The sequence below is a fragment of the Oncorhynchus tshawytscha genome, linkage group LG10, assembly GCF_018296145.1.
Source record: "Oncorhynchus tshawytscha isolate Ot180627B linkage group LG10, Otsh_v2.0, whole genome shotgun sequence".
In the NCBI taxonomy this organism is placed as follows: domain Eukaryota; kingdom Metazoa; phylum Chordata; class Actinopteri; order Salmoniformes; family Salmonidae; genus Oncorhynchus; species Oncorhynchus tshawytscha.
This window is the reverse complement of record NC_056438.1, coordinates 68,615,380-68,635,439: the sequence shown is the minus strand read 5'-3', so window position 1 is coordinate 68,635,439 and position 20,060 is coordinate 68,615,380. Positions and strand designations below refer to the sequence as shown.

Sequence of the window (20,060 nt, the reverse complement as noted above, 5' to 3'; positions counted from 1 at the left end):
ATACTCATGGGCGAAGGAGCAATGGCTCCTCTTGCAGCCAAATATGTATTTGCCTGCCATAGCCTGAGGGACACCGAATAATAACATCTGCATAATAAATAGTAACTTACTTATTATTACTATTATTGGTATTATTGTTATTACTATTATTATTGTTGTTTATCATTCCAAATAGCAGTGGTATGGGTAGTAGGGTGATGATAGCAGTTCAGTGATGGTGGTGGTGGTCGTAGTAGTAATGATGATGGTAGTTGTAGTACTGATGTAATGGTGAAGAGACAGTTATTTATTTATAAGTTAGTTTCATTTTCCATGTTTAGCTTTTTATATTTATTACATTTCTACTATTTCTGTTATTTTTGTATATCATTGTGTATTATTTACTACCATTTTATATTATTTTTAATTTTATTACAATGTATATTGTATACAATGTTGCTTTGGCAATATTGACACAATGTTTTTCGTGCCAATAAAGCAGCTTGAATTTGAAAGAGCATTAGAGAGAGAGCATTAGTGAGAGCGAGAGCATTAGAGAGAGCGAGCGCATTAGAGAGCGAGCACATTAGAGAGGGAGAGAGATTATTAGACAGAGCATTAGAGAGAGCGAGCATTAGATAGAGAGAGAGCATTAGAGAGAGAGAGCATTAGAGAGGAGAGAGAACATTAGAGAGGAGAGAGAGCATTAGAGAGAAGGTGCGAGAGCATTAGAGAGAGAGAGCATTAGAGAGAGAGAGCATTAGAGAGAGCGAGAGCATTAGAGAGAGCGAGAGCATTAGAGCGAGCGAGAGCATTAGAGCGAGCGAGAGCATTAGAGCGAGCGAGAGCATTAGAGAGATAGAGAAAGATCATTAGAGAGAGAGAGCATTGGAGAGAGAGAGCATTGGAGAGAGAGGGCATTGGAGAGAGAGAGCATTGGAGAGAGAGAGCATTGGAGAGAGAGGGCATTGGAGAGAGAGGGCATTAGAGAGATAGAGCGAGAGCATTAGAGAGATAGAGAAAGATCATTAGAGAGAGAGAGCATTGGAGAGAGAGAGCATTGGAGAGAGAGAGCATTGGAGAGAGAGGGCATTGGAGAGAGAGGGCATTGGAGAGAGAGAGAGCATTAGCGAGAAAGAGAGTGCATTAGAAAGAGAGCGCATTAGAGAGAAAGAGAGAGTATTAGAGGTAATTACAGAGATAATTACAGAGTAATTACAGGGACTATAGGAATACTTCCTATGCTGATGAGTGTGTCATTCTGTCATCACCCCCCCAACACACACACACACACACAAACACTGTTACCCCCACTTTTCTCACACACCATGGGGGTTATGTCAAACTAAGTAGTATGGCAATGCATTTGTTGATGGAATGACAAGTCATTGAATCTGTCTCTCTGCAGCATGTAAGGTTGGTTTCTACAGAGCTGTGTCTACAGACGGAGCATGTTCTGAGTGTCCTCCACACAGTCACTCAGAGAAAGCGGGGGCTACTGTCTGTGACTGCAACCCAGGATACTACCGCTCTGAGACGGACCCTGCATCTATGCCCTGCACACGTAAGAACACATGAACGCACACACACTGTATTTCCCCATAGGGGTATCTCACACACTGTATTTCCCCATAGGGGTATCTCACACACTGTATTTCCCCATAGGGGTATCTCACACACTGTATTTCCCCATAGGGGTATCACACACACTGTATTTCCCCATAGGGGTATCTCACACACTGTATTTCCCCATAGGGGTATCTCACACACTGTATTTCCCCATAGGGGTATCACACACACTGTATTTCCCCATAGGGGTATCTCACACACTGTATTTCCCCATAGGGGTATCACACACACTGTATTTCCCCATAGGGGTATCTCACATACTGCATTTCCCCATAGGGGTATCTCACACACTGTATTTCCCCATAGGGGTATCTCACACACTGTATTTCCCCATAGGGGTATCTCACACACTGTATTTCCCCATAGGGGTATCTCACACACTCCCTCTGTCTCTCTCCTCTCACGCCTGTCTCTCTCTCTCCTCTCACGCCTCCCTCTGTCTCTCTCCTCTCACGCCTGTCTCTCTCTCTCCTCTAACGCCTCCCTCTGTCTCTTTCCTCTCACACCTGTCTCTCTCCTCTCACGCCTGTCTCTCTCTCTCTCCTCTCACGCCTCCCATTCTACTGATCCAATGACTTAAGAGTAATAAACCATGTGCTGAGTGGGATTAATATTCTCTCTCTCTCTCTCTCTCTCTCTCTCTCTCTCAGTAAATATGTTCTGACTGAGACCTTGGTCTGTTTGTCATAAACTTAATTATGCCTATATACAGCACATGGTTCACCAAGTCAGCCTGAGAAAACACATGAGAACACACAACAGAACAACAATACTCAAATGAAACGTACCAAGTCAGCCTGAGAAAACACATGAGAACACACAACAGAACAACAATAATAAAATGGAACGTACCAAGTCAGCCTGAGAAAACACATGAGAACACACAACAGAACAACAGTAATAAAATGGAACGTACCAAGTCAGCCTGAGAAAACACATGAGAACACACAACAGAACAACAATAATAAAATGGAACGTACAGTGGCTTGCGAAGTATTCACACCCCTTTGCATTTTTCCTATTTTGTTGCCTTACAACCTGCAATTAAAATATATTTTGGGGGAGTTAGTATCATTTGATTTACACAACATGCCTACCACTTTGAAGATGCAGAATATTTTTTTTTGTGAAACAAACAAGAAATAAGACCAAAAAAACAGAACTTGGCGTGCATAACTCTTCACCCCCCCAAGTCAATACTTTGTAGAGCCACCTTTAGCAGCAATTACAGCTGCAAGTCTTTTGGGGTATGTCTCCGTAAGCTTGGCACATCTAGACACTGGGATTTTTGCCCATTCTTCAAGGCAAAACAGCTCTAGGTCCTTAAAGTTGGATGGGTTCTGCTAGTGTACAGCAATCTTTAAGTCATACCACAGATTCTCAATTGGATTGAGGTCTGGGCTTTGACTAGGCCATTCCAAGACATTTAAATGTTTCCCCTTAAACCACTCGAGTGTTGCTTTAGCAGTATGCTTAGGGTCATTGTCCTGCTGGAAGGTTTACCTCCATCCCAGTCTCAAATCTCTGGAAGACTGAAACAGATTTCCCTCAAGAATATCCCTGTATTTAGCGCCATCCATCATTCCTTTAATTCACAGTCCCTGCCGATGAAAACATCCCGACAGCATGATGCTGCCACCACCATGCTTCACTGTGAGGATGGTGTTCTCAGGGTGATGAGAGGTGTTGGGTTTGCGCCAGACATAGCGTTTTCCTTGATGGCCAAAAAGCAACATTTTAGTCTCATCTGACCAGAGTACCTTGTTCCATATGTTTGGGGAGTCTCCCACATGCCTTTTGGCAAAAGTGTTTGCTTATTTATTTCTTGAAGCAATGGCTTTTTTCTGGCCATTCTTCTGTAAAGCCCAGCTCTGTGGAGTGTATGGCTTAAAGTGGTCCTATGGACAGACACTCCAATCTCTGCTGTGGAGCTTTGCAGCTCCTTCAGGGTTATCATCATTTGTTGCCTCTCTGATTAATGCCCTCCTTGCCTGGTCCATGAGTTTTGGTGGGCGGCCCTCTCTTGGCAGGTTTGTTGTGGTGCCATTCTTTCCATTTTTTTATAATGGATTTAATGGTGCTTCGTGGGATGTTCAAAGTTTCGGATATTTTTTTATAACCCAACCCTGATCTGTACTTCTCCACAACTTTGTTCCTGACCTGTTTGGAGAACTCCTTGGTCTTCATGGTGTCGCTTGCTTGGTGGTGCCCCTTGCTTAGTGGTGTATAAGACTCCCTGGGCCTTTCAGACCAGGTGTGTGTGTGTGTGTATATATTTATAATCAATTTTATGAAACAAGTATTTTTTTCACTTCACCAATTTGGACTATTTCAATAAAAATCCATTTTTACAGGTTGTAATGCAACAAAAGAGTAAAACTGCCAAAGGGGGTGAATACTTTTGCATGGCACTGTATGTAACCATTGCCACAATATCATTTCTAACTCAACCTACCTGTCCTATTTATCCCAGAACCCCCCTCTGCTCCACAGCAGCTGATCTCAGAGGTCAATGAGACATCAGTGGTTCTAGAGTGGAGCGCCCCCCTCAGGCTTGGAGGGAGAACTGACATCAGATACAGTGTGGACTGCCTGCTCTGCCACGGTCCTGAGAGTTACCCTGGGAGTCAAACCGGGAATCAAACTCAGATTGGCAGTTCGTCTGGGAGTGAACTTGGAGAGGCTGGTAGCCTTGGGGGTCCTGACGGGCCTCTTGGGACCCAGCTCTGCCTACCCTGCGGCCCAGACGTCCTTTTCTCCCCCCAGCAGAGCGGCCTGGGGGCCACCAGAGTGTGTGTGAGCGAGCTGCAGGCACACACACGCTACACCTTCACAATCGGCGCCCGCAACGGAGTTTCCCAAGGCCACACTGCAGGGGCAAGAGAGAGTGTGTCTGTCACTCTCACCACCAACCAGGCCGGTGAGTTTGTGTGTGTGTGAGAGAGTTTAGAAGTAAGTGGAGGGAGAGTGTATGTGTGTTTTAAGGGGCCAAGCAGGACTGTGTTTATTCCATGTCTGTTTGAGAGTTTCTGAAGCGGGTTGGTTTAATTGGATTTAGTTTGTCCCCTCTCTCAAGGAGTAACTTGTCTCAGTGACATAAACATAATACCACAGTGGAGTCGTCATGTAATTGGTTTAGGTTGATGTTTAGATGCCTCGGTAACACAATACTTGTCTATTGTGCCTCTTTGTGTGTGTGTGTGTGTGTGTGTGTGTGTGTGTGTGTGTGTGTGTGTGTGTGTGTGTGTGTGTGTGTGTGTGTGTGTGTGTGTGTGTGTGTGTGTGTGAGAGAGAAAATGCTGAGTGAAGAATACTTTATTTCTGCTACAAACTCAGTAAACAGTGTGAGAGATAGAAAGAGGATGCATCCTTTGTTAGTTTTACTTATTATCAGTCGACTAAAATACTGGACAATCTGTCTCGTTTTAGTCACGGCCATTTTAGTCACATAATAGTATTTTTTTCCCTATCAAATAATGAATATTAGGCTACCTCTAACTTCCAATATGTGCACGTTCAGATAGTAGGGTTAGTTGGACAAGGCTATCTCCTCATATACCGTAGCTGGCAACACTGATATTGTTACAGATTCTGACCAATGCAGCCATAATTAACCGTATAGGCTATTAAAAATGAAAAACAAAGTTTTAAGTGAGAAGTAGGCATTTGTCTGAAGCCCGAAAAAGAAAGGAAATTCACATGAGCACCACAATGCCTACTTCACCCATGCTCTACCAAGGTTTTCCAGCACACAGCTTTGACCTACTAAAGAAGATAAGTTGGTATTGTACTTCAAACTGTGTGGAGGCAGGTTGCTTAGGATTCAAACCTTCTCAAACAGCCTAATTCATACTCTTAGATGAGGTGCTCCCACAATAATGTGATTTGTACCACACACACACAAGTAAAGTATTGGATTCTTCCCACATCACACTAATCCCATTCCACTACCTTTTCAAGCTTTTTTAATCATATGATAACAAGCTTTGCTATTATACTTACAAGACCATCATGCTTGATTCAGCGAGCTGTTTTGTCATGTACTAATGTAGTGCCTGTCTGTATTTCCTTAAACCTTTTGATTTAGCAATACTTGTCATTGAGAAATATTTTCTGGTCAGTAGATGCCCAACATAACCCCAGGTGGTGTGTTGGACACAGTCATTCATATATAGAGGTCTATAGAGCCTGTCTGCAGTCCTGATTTCTGCAACCGTTAGCTTACCTGTGTAATATTGACATAAACTCAGAAAAACATGGTACTGTTTTATCAATTGCTGTGCGGATGAATAGGCAGGTCATTACCTCAATTGAATATATAGCTTAAAGTTGTGTGCATTTGTCTGTCTTTTTTGCAATAAAGCTGGTGATGCGAGAATAATACACATTTATAATAGGCCTATATCTAGAAATACACACTGTCACGCCCTGACCTTAGAGATCCTTATTATTCTCTGTTTGGTGAGGTCAGGGTGTGACTCGGGTGGGAAAGGCTGTTTTCTGTTTGTTTGTTTTTGGCCGTGTGTGGTTCCCAAACAGAGGCAGCTGTCTATCGTTGTCTCTGATTGGGGATCACATATAAGTTGTCATTTTCCTTTTGGGTTTTGTGGGATCTTGTTTTCTGTTTAGTGTCTGTACCTAACAGAACTGTGCACTTTCGTTTTCGCATTTGTTATTTTGTTTGAGTGTTTTTGAATAAAGTATCATGAACACTTTCCACGCTGCGCTTTGGTCCACTCTTCCTTCTACCAACGAAAGACGTTACACATACAGCCTAATGATATATACAGTTGAAGTCAGAAGTTTACATACACCTGGGTTGGAGTCATTAAAACTTGTTTTTCAAACACTCCACAAATTTCTTGTTAACAAACTATAGTTTTGGTAAGTCGGTCAGGACATCTACTTTGTGCATGACACAAGTAATTTTTCCAACAATTGTTTACAGACAGATTATTTCACTTATAAATCACTGTATCACAATTCCAGTGGGTCAGCAGTTTACATACACTAAGTTGACTGTGCCTTTAAACAGCTTGGAAAATTCCAGAAAATGATGTCATGGCTTTAGATGCTTCTGATAGGCTAATTGACATTATTTGAGTCAATTGGAGGTGTACCTGTGAATGTGTTTCAAGGCCTACTTTCAAACTCAGTGCCTCTTTGCTTGACATCATGGGAAAATTAAAATAAATCAGCTAAGAACTCAGAAAAAAAATTGGAGACCTCCACAAGTCTGGTTCATCCTTGGGAGCAATTTCCAAATGCCTGAAGGTACCACGTTCATCTGTACAAACAATAGTGTGCAAGTATAAACACCATGGAACCACGCAGCTGTTATACAGCTCAGGAAGGTGACATGTTCTCTCTCTCCTAGAGGTGAATGTACTTTGGTGCGAGAAGTGCAAATCAATCCCAGAACAACAGCAAAGGATCTTGTGAAGATGCTGGAGGAAACCGGTACAAAAGTATCTATATCCACAGTAAAATGAGTCCTATATCGACATAACCTGAAAGGCTGCTCAGCAAGGATGAAGCCACTGCTCCAAAACATACATAAAAAAGCCAGACTATGGTTTGTAACTGCAGATGGGGACAAAGATCGTACTTTTTAGAGAAATGTCCTCTGGTCTGATGAAACAAAAATAGAACTGTTTTCCCATAATGACCATCATTATGTTTGGAGGAAAAAGGGGGAGGCTTGCAAGCCGAAGAACACCATCCCAACCGTGAAGCACGGGGGTGGGGCAGCATCATGTTGTGGGGGTGCTTTGCTGCAGGAGGAACTGGTGCACTTCACAAAATAGATGGCTTCATGAGGAAGGGAAATTATGTGGATTTATTGAAGCAACATCTCAAGACATCAGTCAAGTTAAAGCTTGGTCACAAATGGGTCTTCCAAACGGACAATGACCCCAAGCATACTTCCAAAGTTGTGGCAAAATGACTTAAGGAGAACAAAGTCAAGGTATTGGAGTGTCCATCATAAAGCCCTGACCTCAATCCCATAGAACATTTGTGGACAGAACTGAGAAAGAGTGTGCGATCAAGGAGGCCTTCAAACCTGACTCAGTTACACCAGCTCTGTCAGGAGGAATGGGACAAAATTCACCCAACTTATTGTGGAAAGCTTGTGGAAGGCTACCTGAAATGTTTGACCCAAGTTAAAGAATTTAAAGGCAATACTACCAAATACTAATTGAGTGTATGTAAACTTCTGACCCACTGGGAATGTAATGAAAGAAATAAAACTGAAATAAATCATTCTCTCTACCATTATTCTGACATTTCATCTAGTATTTTTTTGTGTAATATTAAATGTAAATTGTCTTTGAGTCACAGATAGCGGTACTTTAACTGCCTGATGGAAGTGTGTTGTCTTCTTGTGTAGTATATTGTCACCTACTGGGTGCTATAAGAAAATAAGAATTTGTTCTTAACTGACTTGCCTAGTTAAATAAAGGTCAAATAAATCAAATCAAATAAATGAGTAGTATGGGAACTAACCAGAGTCGGTCAATACTCATACACTCTGAAATAAAAAAATTATGTCTTTAGTGAGTCAGTATCATAAATCCAGAGAGTCACATAGACCAGTGACATAACTCTCTTCTCCTGAAGGTCAGTTTGCCAGAGTGATTACCACAATAATACTGGGACATGGGGGGGGGGGACTATATTAGAGGGATAGAAAGGGAGGGGACAGACAATGATAGTGATAGAAAGACAGGATGAAAAGAGGTGAGACAGGCCGCAACCTGTTTCCTAGACAAAGGTGCCATGTCATCCAGGACTCCGCTGTGGTGAATCGGGTCGTTGTGATTGCCATCCAACATTAAGTGATGCGGTTCTTTCCTGTCAAGCCTGTAGCTTGAAGCATTTTTCTATGCATTTGTTATGCATTAATTCAAGACCATTCAAAAGAATGTAGAAGCCATGGGCCTCCTGAGTGATGCAGCGGTCTAAGGCACTACATCGCAGTGCTAGAGGCTTCGCTACAGACCTAGGTTTGATCCCAGCCTGCATCACAACCGGCCGTGATCAGGAGTCCCATAGGGCGGCACATAATTGGCCCAACATTGTCCGGGTTTGGCCAGGGGGGGGCTTTACTTGGCTCATCGCGCTCTAGCGACTCCTTGTGGAGGGCTCGGTGCCTGCAGGCGGTTGAACAGTGTTTCCTCCGACACATTGGTGCGGCTGGATTCCGGGTTAAGCAGGCAGTTGTTAAGAAGTGTTCATTCTTCAACTTGTGTACCCCTCTTTCTCTCCTCTCTCACTCTCACTCACAGCTCCCTCCCCAGTCACATCCATCCAGGCCAGTGATGTCACCAGGCACGATGTGTCGTTGGCATGGCAACAGCCCGACCGGCCCAATGGGGTCATCCTTGAGTACGAGGTCAAGTACTACGAGAAGGTAAGGTGTCTCGTGGGAACCGCGGTTCAGAAATCAGATATCCTATGGAAACCTATTGTAACTCTGTGTCATGTGTATCTGTGAGTGTATAAGTTTTCAACTGCTTCAACTGTTATCAATAGACCTATAAAAGAATCAATAGACCTATAAAATAACCAATAAACTATCTTCAAAGCTTTCCTTGTGTTTGACACAGAAAAGGATAGAGGGAGAAATGTAGCAGGTTGAAATGTATTGTCATGAGTCTTGTCCTGGAGGCAGAACTGGGTGTAAAAATTCATGAAAACAAAAATATATTTTTTGTTCTTAATTTCAGTTTAGGGTTAGGCTTTAGGGTTAGCAATGTGGTTAGGGTTAAAATGTTGTGACTTTGGCTGTGCCAGCTAGTGACCACTGCAGAGCTGCCTCCAGAACAAGATAAATTACACAAAACGCTAACCTGCAGAAATGGAGGGAGAGAATCTGAGATAAAATATGTTGGGAGAGAAAAAGAGAGAGTTTGAGGCAATGTAGATAAGAGATGGGCAAGCTGTGGGAGGGATTTGTGACTGTGTGGCAATGTTTTTGTGTGTTTCCTTGCTTGAATGGTTTTGTGATTGTAGGCCATAGGGAGAGGGATTTCCCTCCAGACCCACAGAAAACATTGTTCTGCAACTTCAAGTTAAATTTTAGAATCATGTTCACATCTTTTACCCATTTTCTTTTTGCTTGCCAATTATAATGGGTTGTATTTTAGTATGATGTACTGTATATTGGAACGCTTCATATAGTGGACATTGACACGTCCCTCACCTCTTTTCCTCCTATCCAATCAGAATCAGAAGGAGAGGTCCTACCGCATTATGAAGACGGCATCCCGTAGTGCTGATATCACTGGGCTAAACCCACTCACTGTGTACGTATTTCAAGTGCGAGCTCGCACGGCCGCCGGATACGGAGAGTTCAGCGCCCCCTTTGAGTTTTCCACCAACTCAGGTACAACACTATGTTCTATTATTTCATATTATATGATATTCTATTTGTCTATTTTTATAGAGCTAGGGATATTGATAAAATATACCTGTTTTTGAATGAAAATGTCCTGGTTTGTGACCTGTTGTCTCCTCCCTCTGTCAGATCCCTTGCCTCTGATTGGTAATGCCGCTAACTCCACCCTTCTCCTACTGTCAATCAGTGGGGGTGTGGTTCTACTGCTCATCTCTACCACAGTGTTCATCATCAGCCACAGGTACACACACACACAGCCACAGGTAAACATACATAGTGTGTCTTAAAGGAGGCAGTATGTACAAAAGGAGACCGTGTGTATGATGGCACCAGGAGGAGATGGCTGCCATGTTACGGGCTCCTAACCAATTGTGCTATTGTGTGTGGGTTTTTTTGTAACTTATTTTGTACATAATGTTTCTGCCACCGTCTCTTATGACCGAAAAGAGCTTCTGGATATCAGGACAGCGATTACTCACCTCATACGGACAAATATTTTTTTGTTTAACGAGTCGGACGCAAAGGATTTACTTCACACCCGACAAGGCCCAAATCCCCGTCATTCGCATGAAGAAGAGACAGAGATATCGGTGACGAAGGTCGGGGTGTAAGTACGGCTAGTGAGTAATCCCCCTCTACCATCAGTCCTATTAGCCAACGTGCAATCATTGGGTAACAAAATGGATGAGCCCCGATCAAGATTATCCTACCAACGGGACATTAAACACTGTAATATCTTGTGTTTCACCGAGTCGTGGCTGAACGATGACATGGATAACATACAGCTAGCTTGGTTTTCGGTCCATCGGGAAGATGGAACAGCTGCAGTCTATGTCTATTTGTAAATAACAGTTGGTGCACGAAATCTAATATTAAGGAAGTCTCAAGGTTTGGCTCACCTGAGGTAGAGTTTCTCATGATAAGCTGTAGACCACACTATTTACCAAGAGTTCTCATCTATATTTTTTGTAGCAGTCTATCACCACAAACCGATGCTGGCACTAAGACGGTACTCAGCGAGCTGTATAAGGCAATAAGCAAACAAGAAAATGCTCATCGAGGTGGCGCTCCTAGTGGCCGGGGACTTTAATGCATGGAGGGGGTAAAAAACCAGGGGGTAAAAAAACTCTAGACCACATTTACTCCACACACAGAGACGCGTACAAAGCTCTCCCTCGCCCTCAATTTGGCAAATCTGACCATAACTCTATCCTCCCGAACTAAAGCAGGAAGTACCAGTGAGTCGCTCAATAAGGAAGTGGTCGGATAACGAGGATGCTAAGCTACATGACTGTTTTACTAGGACAGGCTGGAATATGTTCCAGGATTCTTCAAATGACATTGAGGAGTATATCACATCAGTCACTGGCTTCATCAATAAGTGCATCGATGACATCGTCCCCACAGTGACCGTACGTACATACCGCAAACAGAAGCCATGTATTACAGGCAACATCCACACTGAGCTAAAGGGTAAAGCTGCCGCTTTCAAGGAGCGGGACTCTAACCCAGACGCTTATAAGAAATCCCGCTATGCCCTCTGACAAACCATCAAACAGGCAAAACATCAATACAGGACTAAGATTGAATCGTACTACACCGGCTCTGATGCTTTTTGGATGTGGCAGGGCTTGCAAACTCTAACAGACTACAAAGGGAAGCACAGCCGTGAGTTGCCTAGTGACACGAGCCTACCAGATGAGCTAAATAACTTCTATGCTCTCTTCGAGTCAAGCAACACTGAAGCATGCATGAGAGCATCAGCTGTTCCGGGCGACTCTCCGTAGCCAATGTGAGTAAACCAGGTTAACATTCACAAGGCCGCAGGGCCAGACAGATTACCAGGACGTGTACTCCGAGCATGCGCTGACCAACTGGCAAGTGTCTTCACTGGCATTTTCAACCTGTCTCTGACCGAGTCTATAATACCAACATGTTTCAAGCAGACCACCATAGTACCTGTGCCCAAGAACACGAAACTTCCTAAATGACTACCAACCCGTAGCACTCATGTCTGTAGCCATGAAGTGCTTTGAAAGGCTGGTCATGTCTCACATCATCACCATTATCCCTGAAACCCTAGACCCACTACAATTTGCATACCACCCCAAAAGATCCACAGATGATGCAATCTATATGGCACTCCACACTGCCCTTTCCCACCTGGACAAAAGGAACACCCACGTGAGAATTGACTACAGCTCAGCGTTCAACACCATAGTGCCCTCAAAGCTCACCACTAAGCTAAGGACCCTGGGACTTAACACCTCCCTATGCAACTGGATCCTAGACTTCCTGACGGGCCGCCCCCAGGTGGTGAGGGTAGGCAACAACACCTCTGCCACGCTGATCCTCAGCACGGGAGCCCCTCGGGTGCTTGCTCAGTACCCTCCTGTACTCCCTGTTTAACCATGACTGCATGGCCAAGCACAACACCAACACCATTGATAAGTTGACCGACAACACAACAGTGGTAGGTCTGATCACCAACAGTGATGAGACAGCCTATAAGGAGGAGGTCAGAGACCTGGCAGTGTTGTGCCAGAATAACAACCTCTCCCTCAATGTGATCAAGACAAAGGAGATGATTGTGGACTACAGGAAAAGGAGGACCGAACACGCCTCCATTCTCATCGACCGGGCTGAAGTGGAGCAGGTTGAGAGCTTCAAGTTCCTTAGTGTCCACATCACCAACAAACTTTCATGGTCCAAACACCAAGACAATCAAAAAGAGGGCACGACACAACCTATTCCCCCTCAGGAGACTGGAAAGATTTGTTATGGGTCCTCAGATCCTTAAAAAGTTCTACAGCTGCACCATCAAGAGCATCCTGACTGGTTGCATCACCACCTGGCATCCGACTGTAAGGCACTACAGAGGGTAGTGTGTTCGGCCCAGTACATCACTGGGGCCAAGGTTCCTGCCATCCAGGACCTCTATACCAGGCAGTGTCAGAGGAAGGCCTCTGGAGGGTCGAGCACAAGAAATTTCCAGCGACTCCAGCCACCCTAGTCATAGACTGTTCTCTCTGCTACCGCACGGCAAGCGGTACAGGAGTACTAAGTCTAGGTTCAAAAGGCTTCTTAACAGCTTCTACCCCCAAGCCATAAGACTCCTGAACAGCTAATCAAATGGCTACCCGGACTATTTGCATTGACCTCCACCCCCATTTTTACTCTGCTGCTACTCTCTGTTTATCATCCATGCATAGTCACTTTACCTCTACCTACATGTACACTACCGTTCAAAAATTTGGGGTCACCATGAAAACATACATGAAATGAGTTACAAAATGAATAGGAAATATAAGTCATTGAACAATGTTATAAATAATTATTTTTAATTGAAATAATAATTGTGTCCTTCAAACTTTGCTTTTGTCAAATAATCCTTAATTTGCAGCAATTACAGCCTTGGGCATTCTAGTTGTCAATTTGTTGAGGTAATCTGAAGAGATTTCACCCTGTGCTTCCTGAAGCACCTCCCACAAGCTGGTTTGGCTTGATGGGCACTTCTTACGTACCATAGGGTGAAGCTGCTCCCACAACAGCTCAATAGGGTTGAGATCCGGTGACTGTGCTGGCCACGCCATTATAGACAGAATACCAGCTGACTGCTTCTTCCCTAATAGTTCTTGCAGTTTGGAGCTGTGCTTTGGGTCATTGTCCTGTTGTAGGAGGAAATTACCTCCAATTAAGCGCCATCCACAGGGTATGGCTTGGCGTTGCAAAATGGAGTGATAGCCTTCCTTCTTCAAGATCCCTTTTACCCTGTACAAATCTCCCACTTTACCACCACCAAAGCACCCCCAGACCATCACATTGCCTCCAGCATGCTTTGTGATCTGAATACCTCAAACTTAGATTTGTCTGTCCATAACACTTTTTTCCAATCTTCCTCTGTCCAGTGTCTGTTCTTTTGCCCATCTTAATCTTTTATTTTTATTGTCCAGTCTGAGATATGGCTTTTTCTTTGCAACTCTGATTGGAAGGCCAGCATCCCGGAGTCGCCTCTTCACTGTTGACATAGTACCTGCAAAGCACCCATCTCTATTTAATGAAGCTGCCAGTTGAGTACTTGTGAGGTGTCTGTTTCTCAAACTAGATACTCTGATGTACTTGTCCTCTTGCTCAGTTGTGCACCGGCGCCTCCCACTCCTCTTTCTATCCTGGTTAGGGCCAGTGTGTGCTGTTCTGTGAAGGGAGTAGTACACAGCGTTGTACGAGATCTTCAGTTTCTTGGCAGTTTCTCACATGGAATAGCCATTTCTCAGAACAAGAATAGACTGATGAGTTTCAGAAGAAAGTTCTTTTTTTCTGGCCATTATGAGCCTGTAATCAAACCCACAAATGCTGATGCTCCAGATACTCAACTAGTCTAAAGAAGGCCCGTTTTATTGCTTCTTTAATCAGAACAACAGTTTTCAGCTGTGCTAACATAATTGCAAAAGTGTTTTCTAAAGATCAATTAGCCTTTTAAAATGATCAACTTGGATTAGCTAACACAACGTGCCATTGGATGACAGGAGTGATGGTTGCTGATAATGGGCCTCTGTACGCCTATGTAGATATTCCATAAAAACATCTGCCGTTTCCAGCTACAAAAGTCATTTACAACATTAACAATGTCTACACTGTATTTCTGATCAATTTGATGTTATTTTAATGGACAAAACATTTGCTGTTCTTTCAAAAACAAGGAGATTTCTAAGTGGCCCCAAACTTTTGAATGGTAGTATACCTATTACCTCAATTACCTCGACTAACCGGTGCCCCCGCACATTGACTCTGTACTGGTATCCCCTGTATATAGCCTCACTACAGTTATTTTATTGTTGCTCCTTAATTATTTGTTTGTTTTTCTTATTTTTAATTTTTTACTTCAGTTCATTTTAGTAAATAGTTTCTTACCACTTCTTAAAACTGCACTGTTGGTTAAGGGCTTGTAAGTAAGAATTTCACTGTAAGGTCTACAGATGTTGGTTAAGGGCTTGTAAGTAAGAATTTCACTGTAAGGTCTACAGATGTTGGTTAAGGGCTTGTAAGTAAGAATTTCACTGTAAGGTCTACAGATGTTGGTTAAGGGCTTGTAAGTAAGAATTTCACTGTAAGGTCTACAGATGTTGGTTAAGGGCTTGTAAGTAAGAATTTCACTGTAAGGTCTACAGATGTTGGTTAAGGGCTTGTAAGTAAGAATTTCACTGTAAGGTCTACAGATGTTGGTTAAGGGCTTGTAAGTAAGAATTTCACTGTAAGGTCTACAGATGTTGGTTAAGGGCTTGTAAGTAAGAATTTCACTGTAAGGTCTACAGATGTTGGTTAAGGGCTTGTAAGTAAGAATTTCACTGTAAGGTCTACAGATGTTGGTTAAGGGCTTGTAAGTAAGAATTTCACTGTAAGGTCTACAGATGTTGGTTAAGGGCTTGTAAGTAAGAATTTCACTGTAAGGTCTACAGATGTTGATTAAGGGCTTGTAAGTAAGAATTTCACTGTAAGGTCTACAGATGTTGTATTCGGCGCATCTGACAAATAACATTTGATTTGATTTGTCCTAAAAGAGACGGTGTTTCCTAAAGGCCTGATTGCTCACCTGGTAATCCCCTTGTCCCTGATTTTATCATTAGTGTCCACAAAAACACAGCCCCTGTATCAACTCCCCCTTGCCTCCCCACACACACACAACCTCTCCCTTGAGGTTGCTTTATACTGAGAGTGGCTCTCAGGACTAAGGTGTCACACATGCACACACACACACACCTGCACACACAACTCATTTTCTCCTTCCATCCCCCTCTCCTTCTTCCTAAATTACTATTCTCCCTCCATCCCATTAAGTCACTATTCTCCCTCCATCCCCCTCTCCTTCTTCCTAAGTCACTTTTCTCCCTCCATCCCCCTGTCCTCCTTCTACCTGTTAGCGAGCTGTGTTCTGTTCCCTTCACTACTTCATTCTCTACCTCTGTTATTTCAGGAGGGGACAATACAGCAAAGCTAAGCAGGACTTAGAGGAGGAGAAACATTTAAACCCAGGTAAGACCCCACACACAAACAAACATGGCCGAGCACATATTCATGTGGGCATCCCTCCATACCTTCCAATGTATTTTCTCAAACCATCTCCCTTCCCCCCTCCTTCCCTCTCCCTCTCCATCTGAAGGTGTGAGGATATACGTGGACCCCTTCACCTATGAGGACCCGGACCAGGCTGTCCATGAGTTTGCCAAAGAGATTGACGCCTCCAACATACACATAGAGAAAGTAATTGGCATCGGTAAGGGAGCCTGACACACACACGGACAATAAATCATCAATGTGTGTGTGTGTGTGTGTGTGTGTGTGTGTGTGTGTGTGTGTGTGTGTGTGTGTGTGTGTGTGTGTGTGTGTGTGTGTGTGTGTGTGTGTGTGTGTGTGTGTGTGTGTGTGTGTGTGTGTGTGTGTGTGTGTGTGTGTGTGTGCGCGCGCGTGTGTGTGTGTGTGTGTGTGTGGGTGTGTGTGTGTGTGTTGTAGGTGAGTTTGGGGAGGTGTGTAGTTATTGATATTGTGTTTATCTATGTGCGTTGTAGGTGAGTTTGGGGAGGTGTGTAGTGGCCGTCTGCGGCTCCAGGGGAAGAGGGAGATCTACGTGGCCATAAAGAGTCTGAAGGCAGGATACGCTGACAAACAGAGGCGGGACTTCCTCTCTGAGGCCAGCATCATGGGACAGTTCGACCACCCAAACATCATCAGACTGGAGGGTGTGGTCACACGATGTGAGTGATTGACAGCTACTTTGACCAATCTAAGCAGAGATTTACAGGTTCTTTCTTCATTTATAAAGTAAAAGCAGGGAACCCAAAACTGATCTTTGTGGAACTCCACCCTGGCTTAATCGCTGTTTGTTTGTCTCCTGTTCAGGTAAACCAGTGATGATCATCACAGAGTACATGGAGAATGGATCCCTCAACACCTTCCTCAGGGTAAGAAGGAGAATGAGAGAGAGTATGTATCTCTGTGTTCACACTGTAAACTCTATTCTAATGTCTATATTGTCTTTCTCCATTAGAAACACGACGGTCAGTTCACAGTGATCCAGCTGGTGGGCATGCTGCGTGGCATCGTGTCGGGCATGAAGTACCTGTCTGACATGAGCTACGTTCACCGAGACCTGGCCGCACGCAACATCTTGGTCAACAGTAACCTGGTGTGTAAGGTGTCTGACTTCGGCCTGTCACGAGTACTGGAGGATGAGTCTGAGGCAGCATACACCACACAGGTAAGAACACAGAAACACAGGAAAGAACATAGAACCTAAACATGCATATTACTTGTCTGGAGTAATGATTTATTATGCAAGATAAGGTTTCAATGACTGTTAGATCACTCATCTTTTAAATGTGGGTCCTTAGCACCTGTGGATCCTAATTTCTCATTTTCTCATTCTCTTCCATGTGTTACAGGAGGTGACTGGGACGTACCACTCTCCAGGGGGGAAGATCCCCATCAGATGGACTGCTCCAGAGGCCATCGCCTACAGGAAGTTCACTCCAGCCTCTGACACATGGAGCTACGGCGTGGTCATGTGGGAGGTGATGTCATATGGAGAACGGCCATATTGGGACATGAGTAACCAGGATGTAAGTGTGTGTTAAAACTCAAAAACAGGACATTCGCCTGAATGTGAGACAGAAACTAAGTTGAACAGTTAGACAAAGTTAGTTAAACATGCTTTCTTACCCACTTGATCCCTTTCTCCCCCTCTCTCTAGGTGATAAAAGCGATAGATGAGGGTTACCGTCTGCCCCCACCTATGGACTGTCCAGTTTGTCTGCACCAACTGATGTTAGACTGCTGGCAGAGAGACAGAATACACAGACCCAGTTTCACGCAGATCCTCAACATTATGGATAAACTCATCCGCAACCCAACCACCACACTGAGGAGGACAGGAGGGGAGAGGTACACGCACACACACACACACACACACACACACACACACACACACACACACACACACACACACACACACACAGGCAACCATGTCTTTCATTGCAGGCCCTTTCAATGTTTTTTAATAACATGGACTCACTATAACTCATTCTTTCTTTGTCTCTGTGCAGGCCTGTTCCCACTCTGTTGGAGCCTGTAGGAGGTCCAGAGTTTGTGTCGGTGTGGTCAGTAGAATACTGGCTCCAGGCTATAGGGATGGACATGTACAAAGACACCCTCACTGCTGCTGGATACACCAGTCCTGACAGCCTGCTAACCCTCACACAGCAGTAAGTCGGTTTCTCTCTATCTCTCTCGTTACCTGTCTCTCTCCCTCTCTCTCAATTCAAGGGGCTTTATTGGCATGGGAAATGTTAACATTGCCAAAGCAAGTGAAGTAAATAATATACAAAAGTGAAATAAACAATAAAAATAAACAGTAAACATTACACTCACAGAAGTTCCAAAAGAATAAAGACATTACAAATGTCATATTATGTATATATATATATATATACAGTGTTGTGACAATGTGCGACTGGATAAAGTACAAAAGGGAAAATAAATAAACATAAATATGGTTTGTATTTACAATGGTGTTTGTTCTTCACTGGTTGCCCTTTTCTTGTGGCAACAGGTCACAAATCATGCTGCTATGATGGCACACTGTGGTATTTCACCCAGCAGATGTGGGAGTTCATCAAAATTGGGTTTGTTTTCGAATTCTTTGTGGATCTGTGTAATTTGAGGGAAATATGTGTCTCTAATATGGAGATACATTTGGCAGGAGGTTAGGAAGTGCAGCTCAGTTTCCGCCTCATTTTGTGGGCAGTGTGCACATAGCCTGTCTTCTCTTGAGAGCCATGTCTGCCTACGGCGTCCTTTCTCAATAGTCTCTCTGTCTCTCCTATTCTCTTTCTCTTTTTCTCTCTTTCTCATTTTGTGTGTCCGTGAGCATGCTCTTTTCAACTCCCAACATGCCTAATTGTGTGTTGTACTATGTTTACAGGGACATGGCCAGTATAGGAATCGTCACACCATCACACCAGGACCAGATCCTTGCCAGTGTGCAGCAGGTATTGCTGTCCCACATGCAACAAATACAGGAACAGATGCAGGGCAGTATGGTTCCCGTCTGAGCCAGTGAATGGATATAAAACAGAAACAGACATTTGTTTTAATGAATTCCATTTACGTCATCCATGCACTTTAGATTGAGATTTTCATAAGAAATAACGTCAACAAACAAACCCTACAACAGAAAATATGAACGGAGGAGAGAAAAGAGGCACTTTTATAAACCATATAACCTTTGAACTATGGCCTGAGGATTGACCTGAGGCTGAAGAAGCTGTTTGTTTCAGTGGAACCAACGGAACTTTCCGTCTCTTGTTCTGTTTACTTTCTGTACATACGTGTCTGTGTAAAAAAAAAAAAAATTAACTGCTCTTCATTATTTTATTTTTTTGGTGACTTTATGACACAACAATGTTGGTCACAGTCATCCTGACTTTTAAGTCATGTGCAAAACGTTTCGGTAGTTTGTTTAGAGTTCGGCTGGGCGATATGGCCTTAAAATCAATGCTTGATCATTTTTTTCACGTATATCAATTTTTAAAAGTTTTTCTCTAAATAAGCGTTGTTGTATAAAGGTAAAATACACTACATTTCACTAATTATATATGTATTATTTTATAAAAATAGTTTAACCTTATTTTTTTGCAATAATCACTGATATGGCTTTCAAGTCTGTCTATGAAAATGCTAATTTTGTTACAAATGTAATAACCAGAAGCATGCATAATGCACATTCACTAATAATGACTAACTTCTTGTAGAAGGCATCACAGAAGATTATAAACAATCTCTCAAGCACCAGTCCACGTCCTAGTGAGTAATCTTTATATTTCAAATTTTGCCAAATTGGATTTATTTGCTAGCTTACAAGGCAGAACAGCTGAAATGTTATTGCCTCTCATTGTTAGGGCAGAAACATGAGCATCTCGTCATTATATACAGATCTCTGGTGTAAATGGGAAGGTGCGCACAGCACAGAAGGAGCGAAGGAGACAAGCATCTTGTCATT

At 43.3% G+C, this 20,060-nt stretch overlaps 1 protein-coding gene across 1 annotated transcript in view; it reads left to right on the top strand.

The window, feature by feature from the left end:
- LOC112259639 (ephrin type-A receptor 4-like) overlaps positions 1 to 20,060 on the top strand; it is a 57,492-nt gene that overhangs the window by 36,307 nt on the left and 1,125 nt on the right. Inside the window, exons 5-18 of the mRNA XM_042328928.1 lie at positions 1,388 to 1,543; positions 4,082 to 4,528; positions 8,898 to 9,022; positions 9,838 to 9,997; positions 10,139 to 10,250; positions 15,981 to 16,039; positions 16,167 to 16,280; positions 16,573 to 16,758; positions 16,904 to 16,965; positions 17,052 to 17,261; positions 17,446 to 17,622; positions 17,754 to 17,944; positions 18,106 to 18,264; positions 18,984 to 20,060. The exon at positions 18,984 to 20,060 is cut by the window's right edge and continues 1,125 nt beyond it. Coding sequence (XP_042184862.1) covers positions 1,388 to 1,543; positions 4,082 to 4,528; positions 8,898 to 9,022; positions 9,838 to 9,997; positions 10,139 to 10,250; positions 15,981 to 16,039; positions 16,167 to 16,280; positions 16,573 to 16,758; positions 16,904 to 16,965; positions 17,052 to 17,261; positions 17,446 to 17,622; positions 17,754 to 17,944; positions 18,106 to 18,264; positions 18,984 to 19,113 — 2,288 coding nt within the window. The 3' untranslated portion in view covers positions 19,114 to 20,060. The remainder of the gene's footprint in view (positions 1 to 1,387; positions 1,544 to 4,081; positions 4,529 to 8,897; positions 9,023 to 9,837; positions 9,998 to 10,138; positions 10,251 to 15,980; positions 16,040 to 16,166; positions 16,281 to 16,572; positions 16,759 to 16,903; positions 16,966 to 17,051; positions 17,262 to 17,445; positions 17,623 to 17,753; positions 17,945 to 18,105; positions 18,265 to 18,983) is intronic.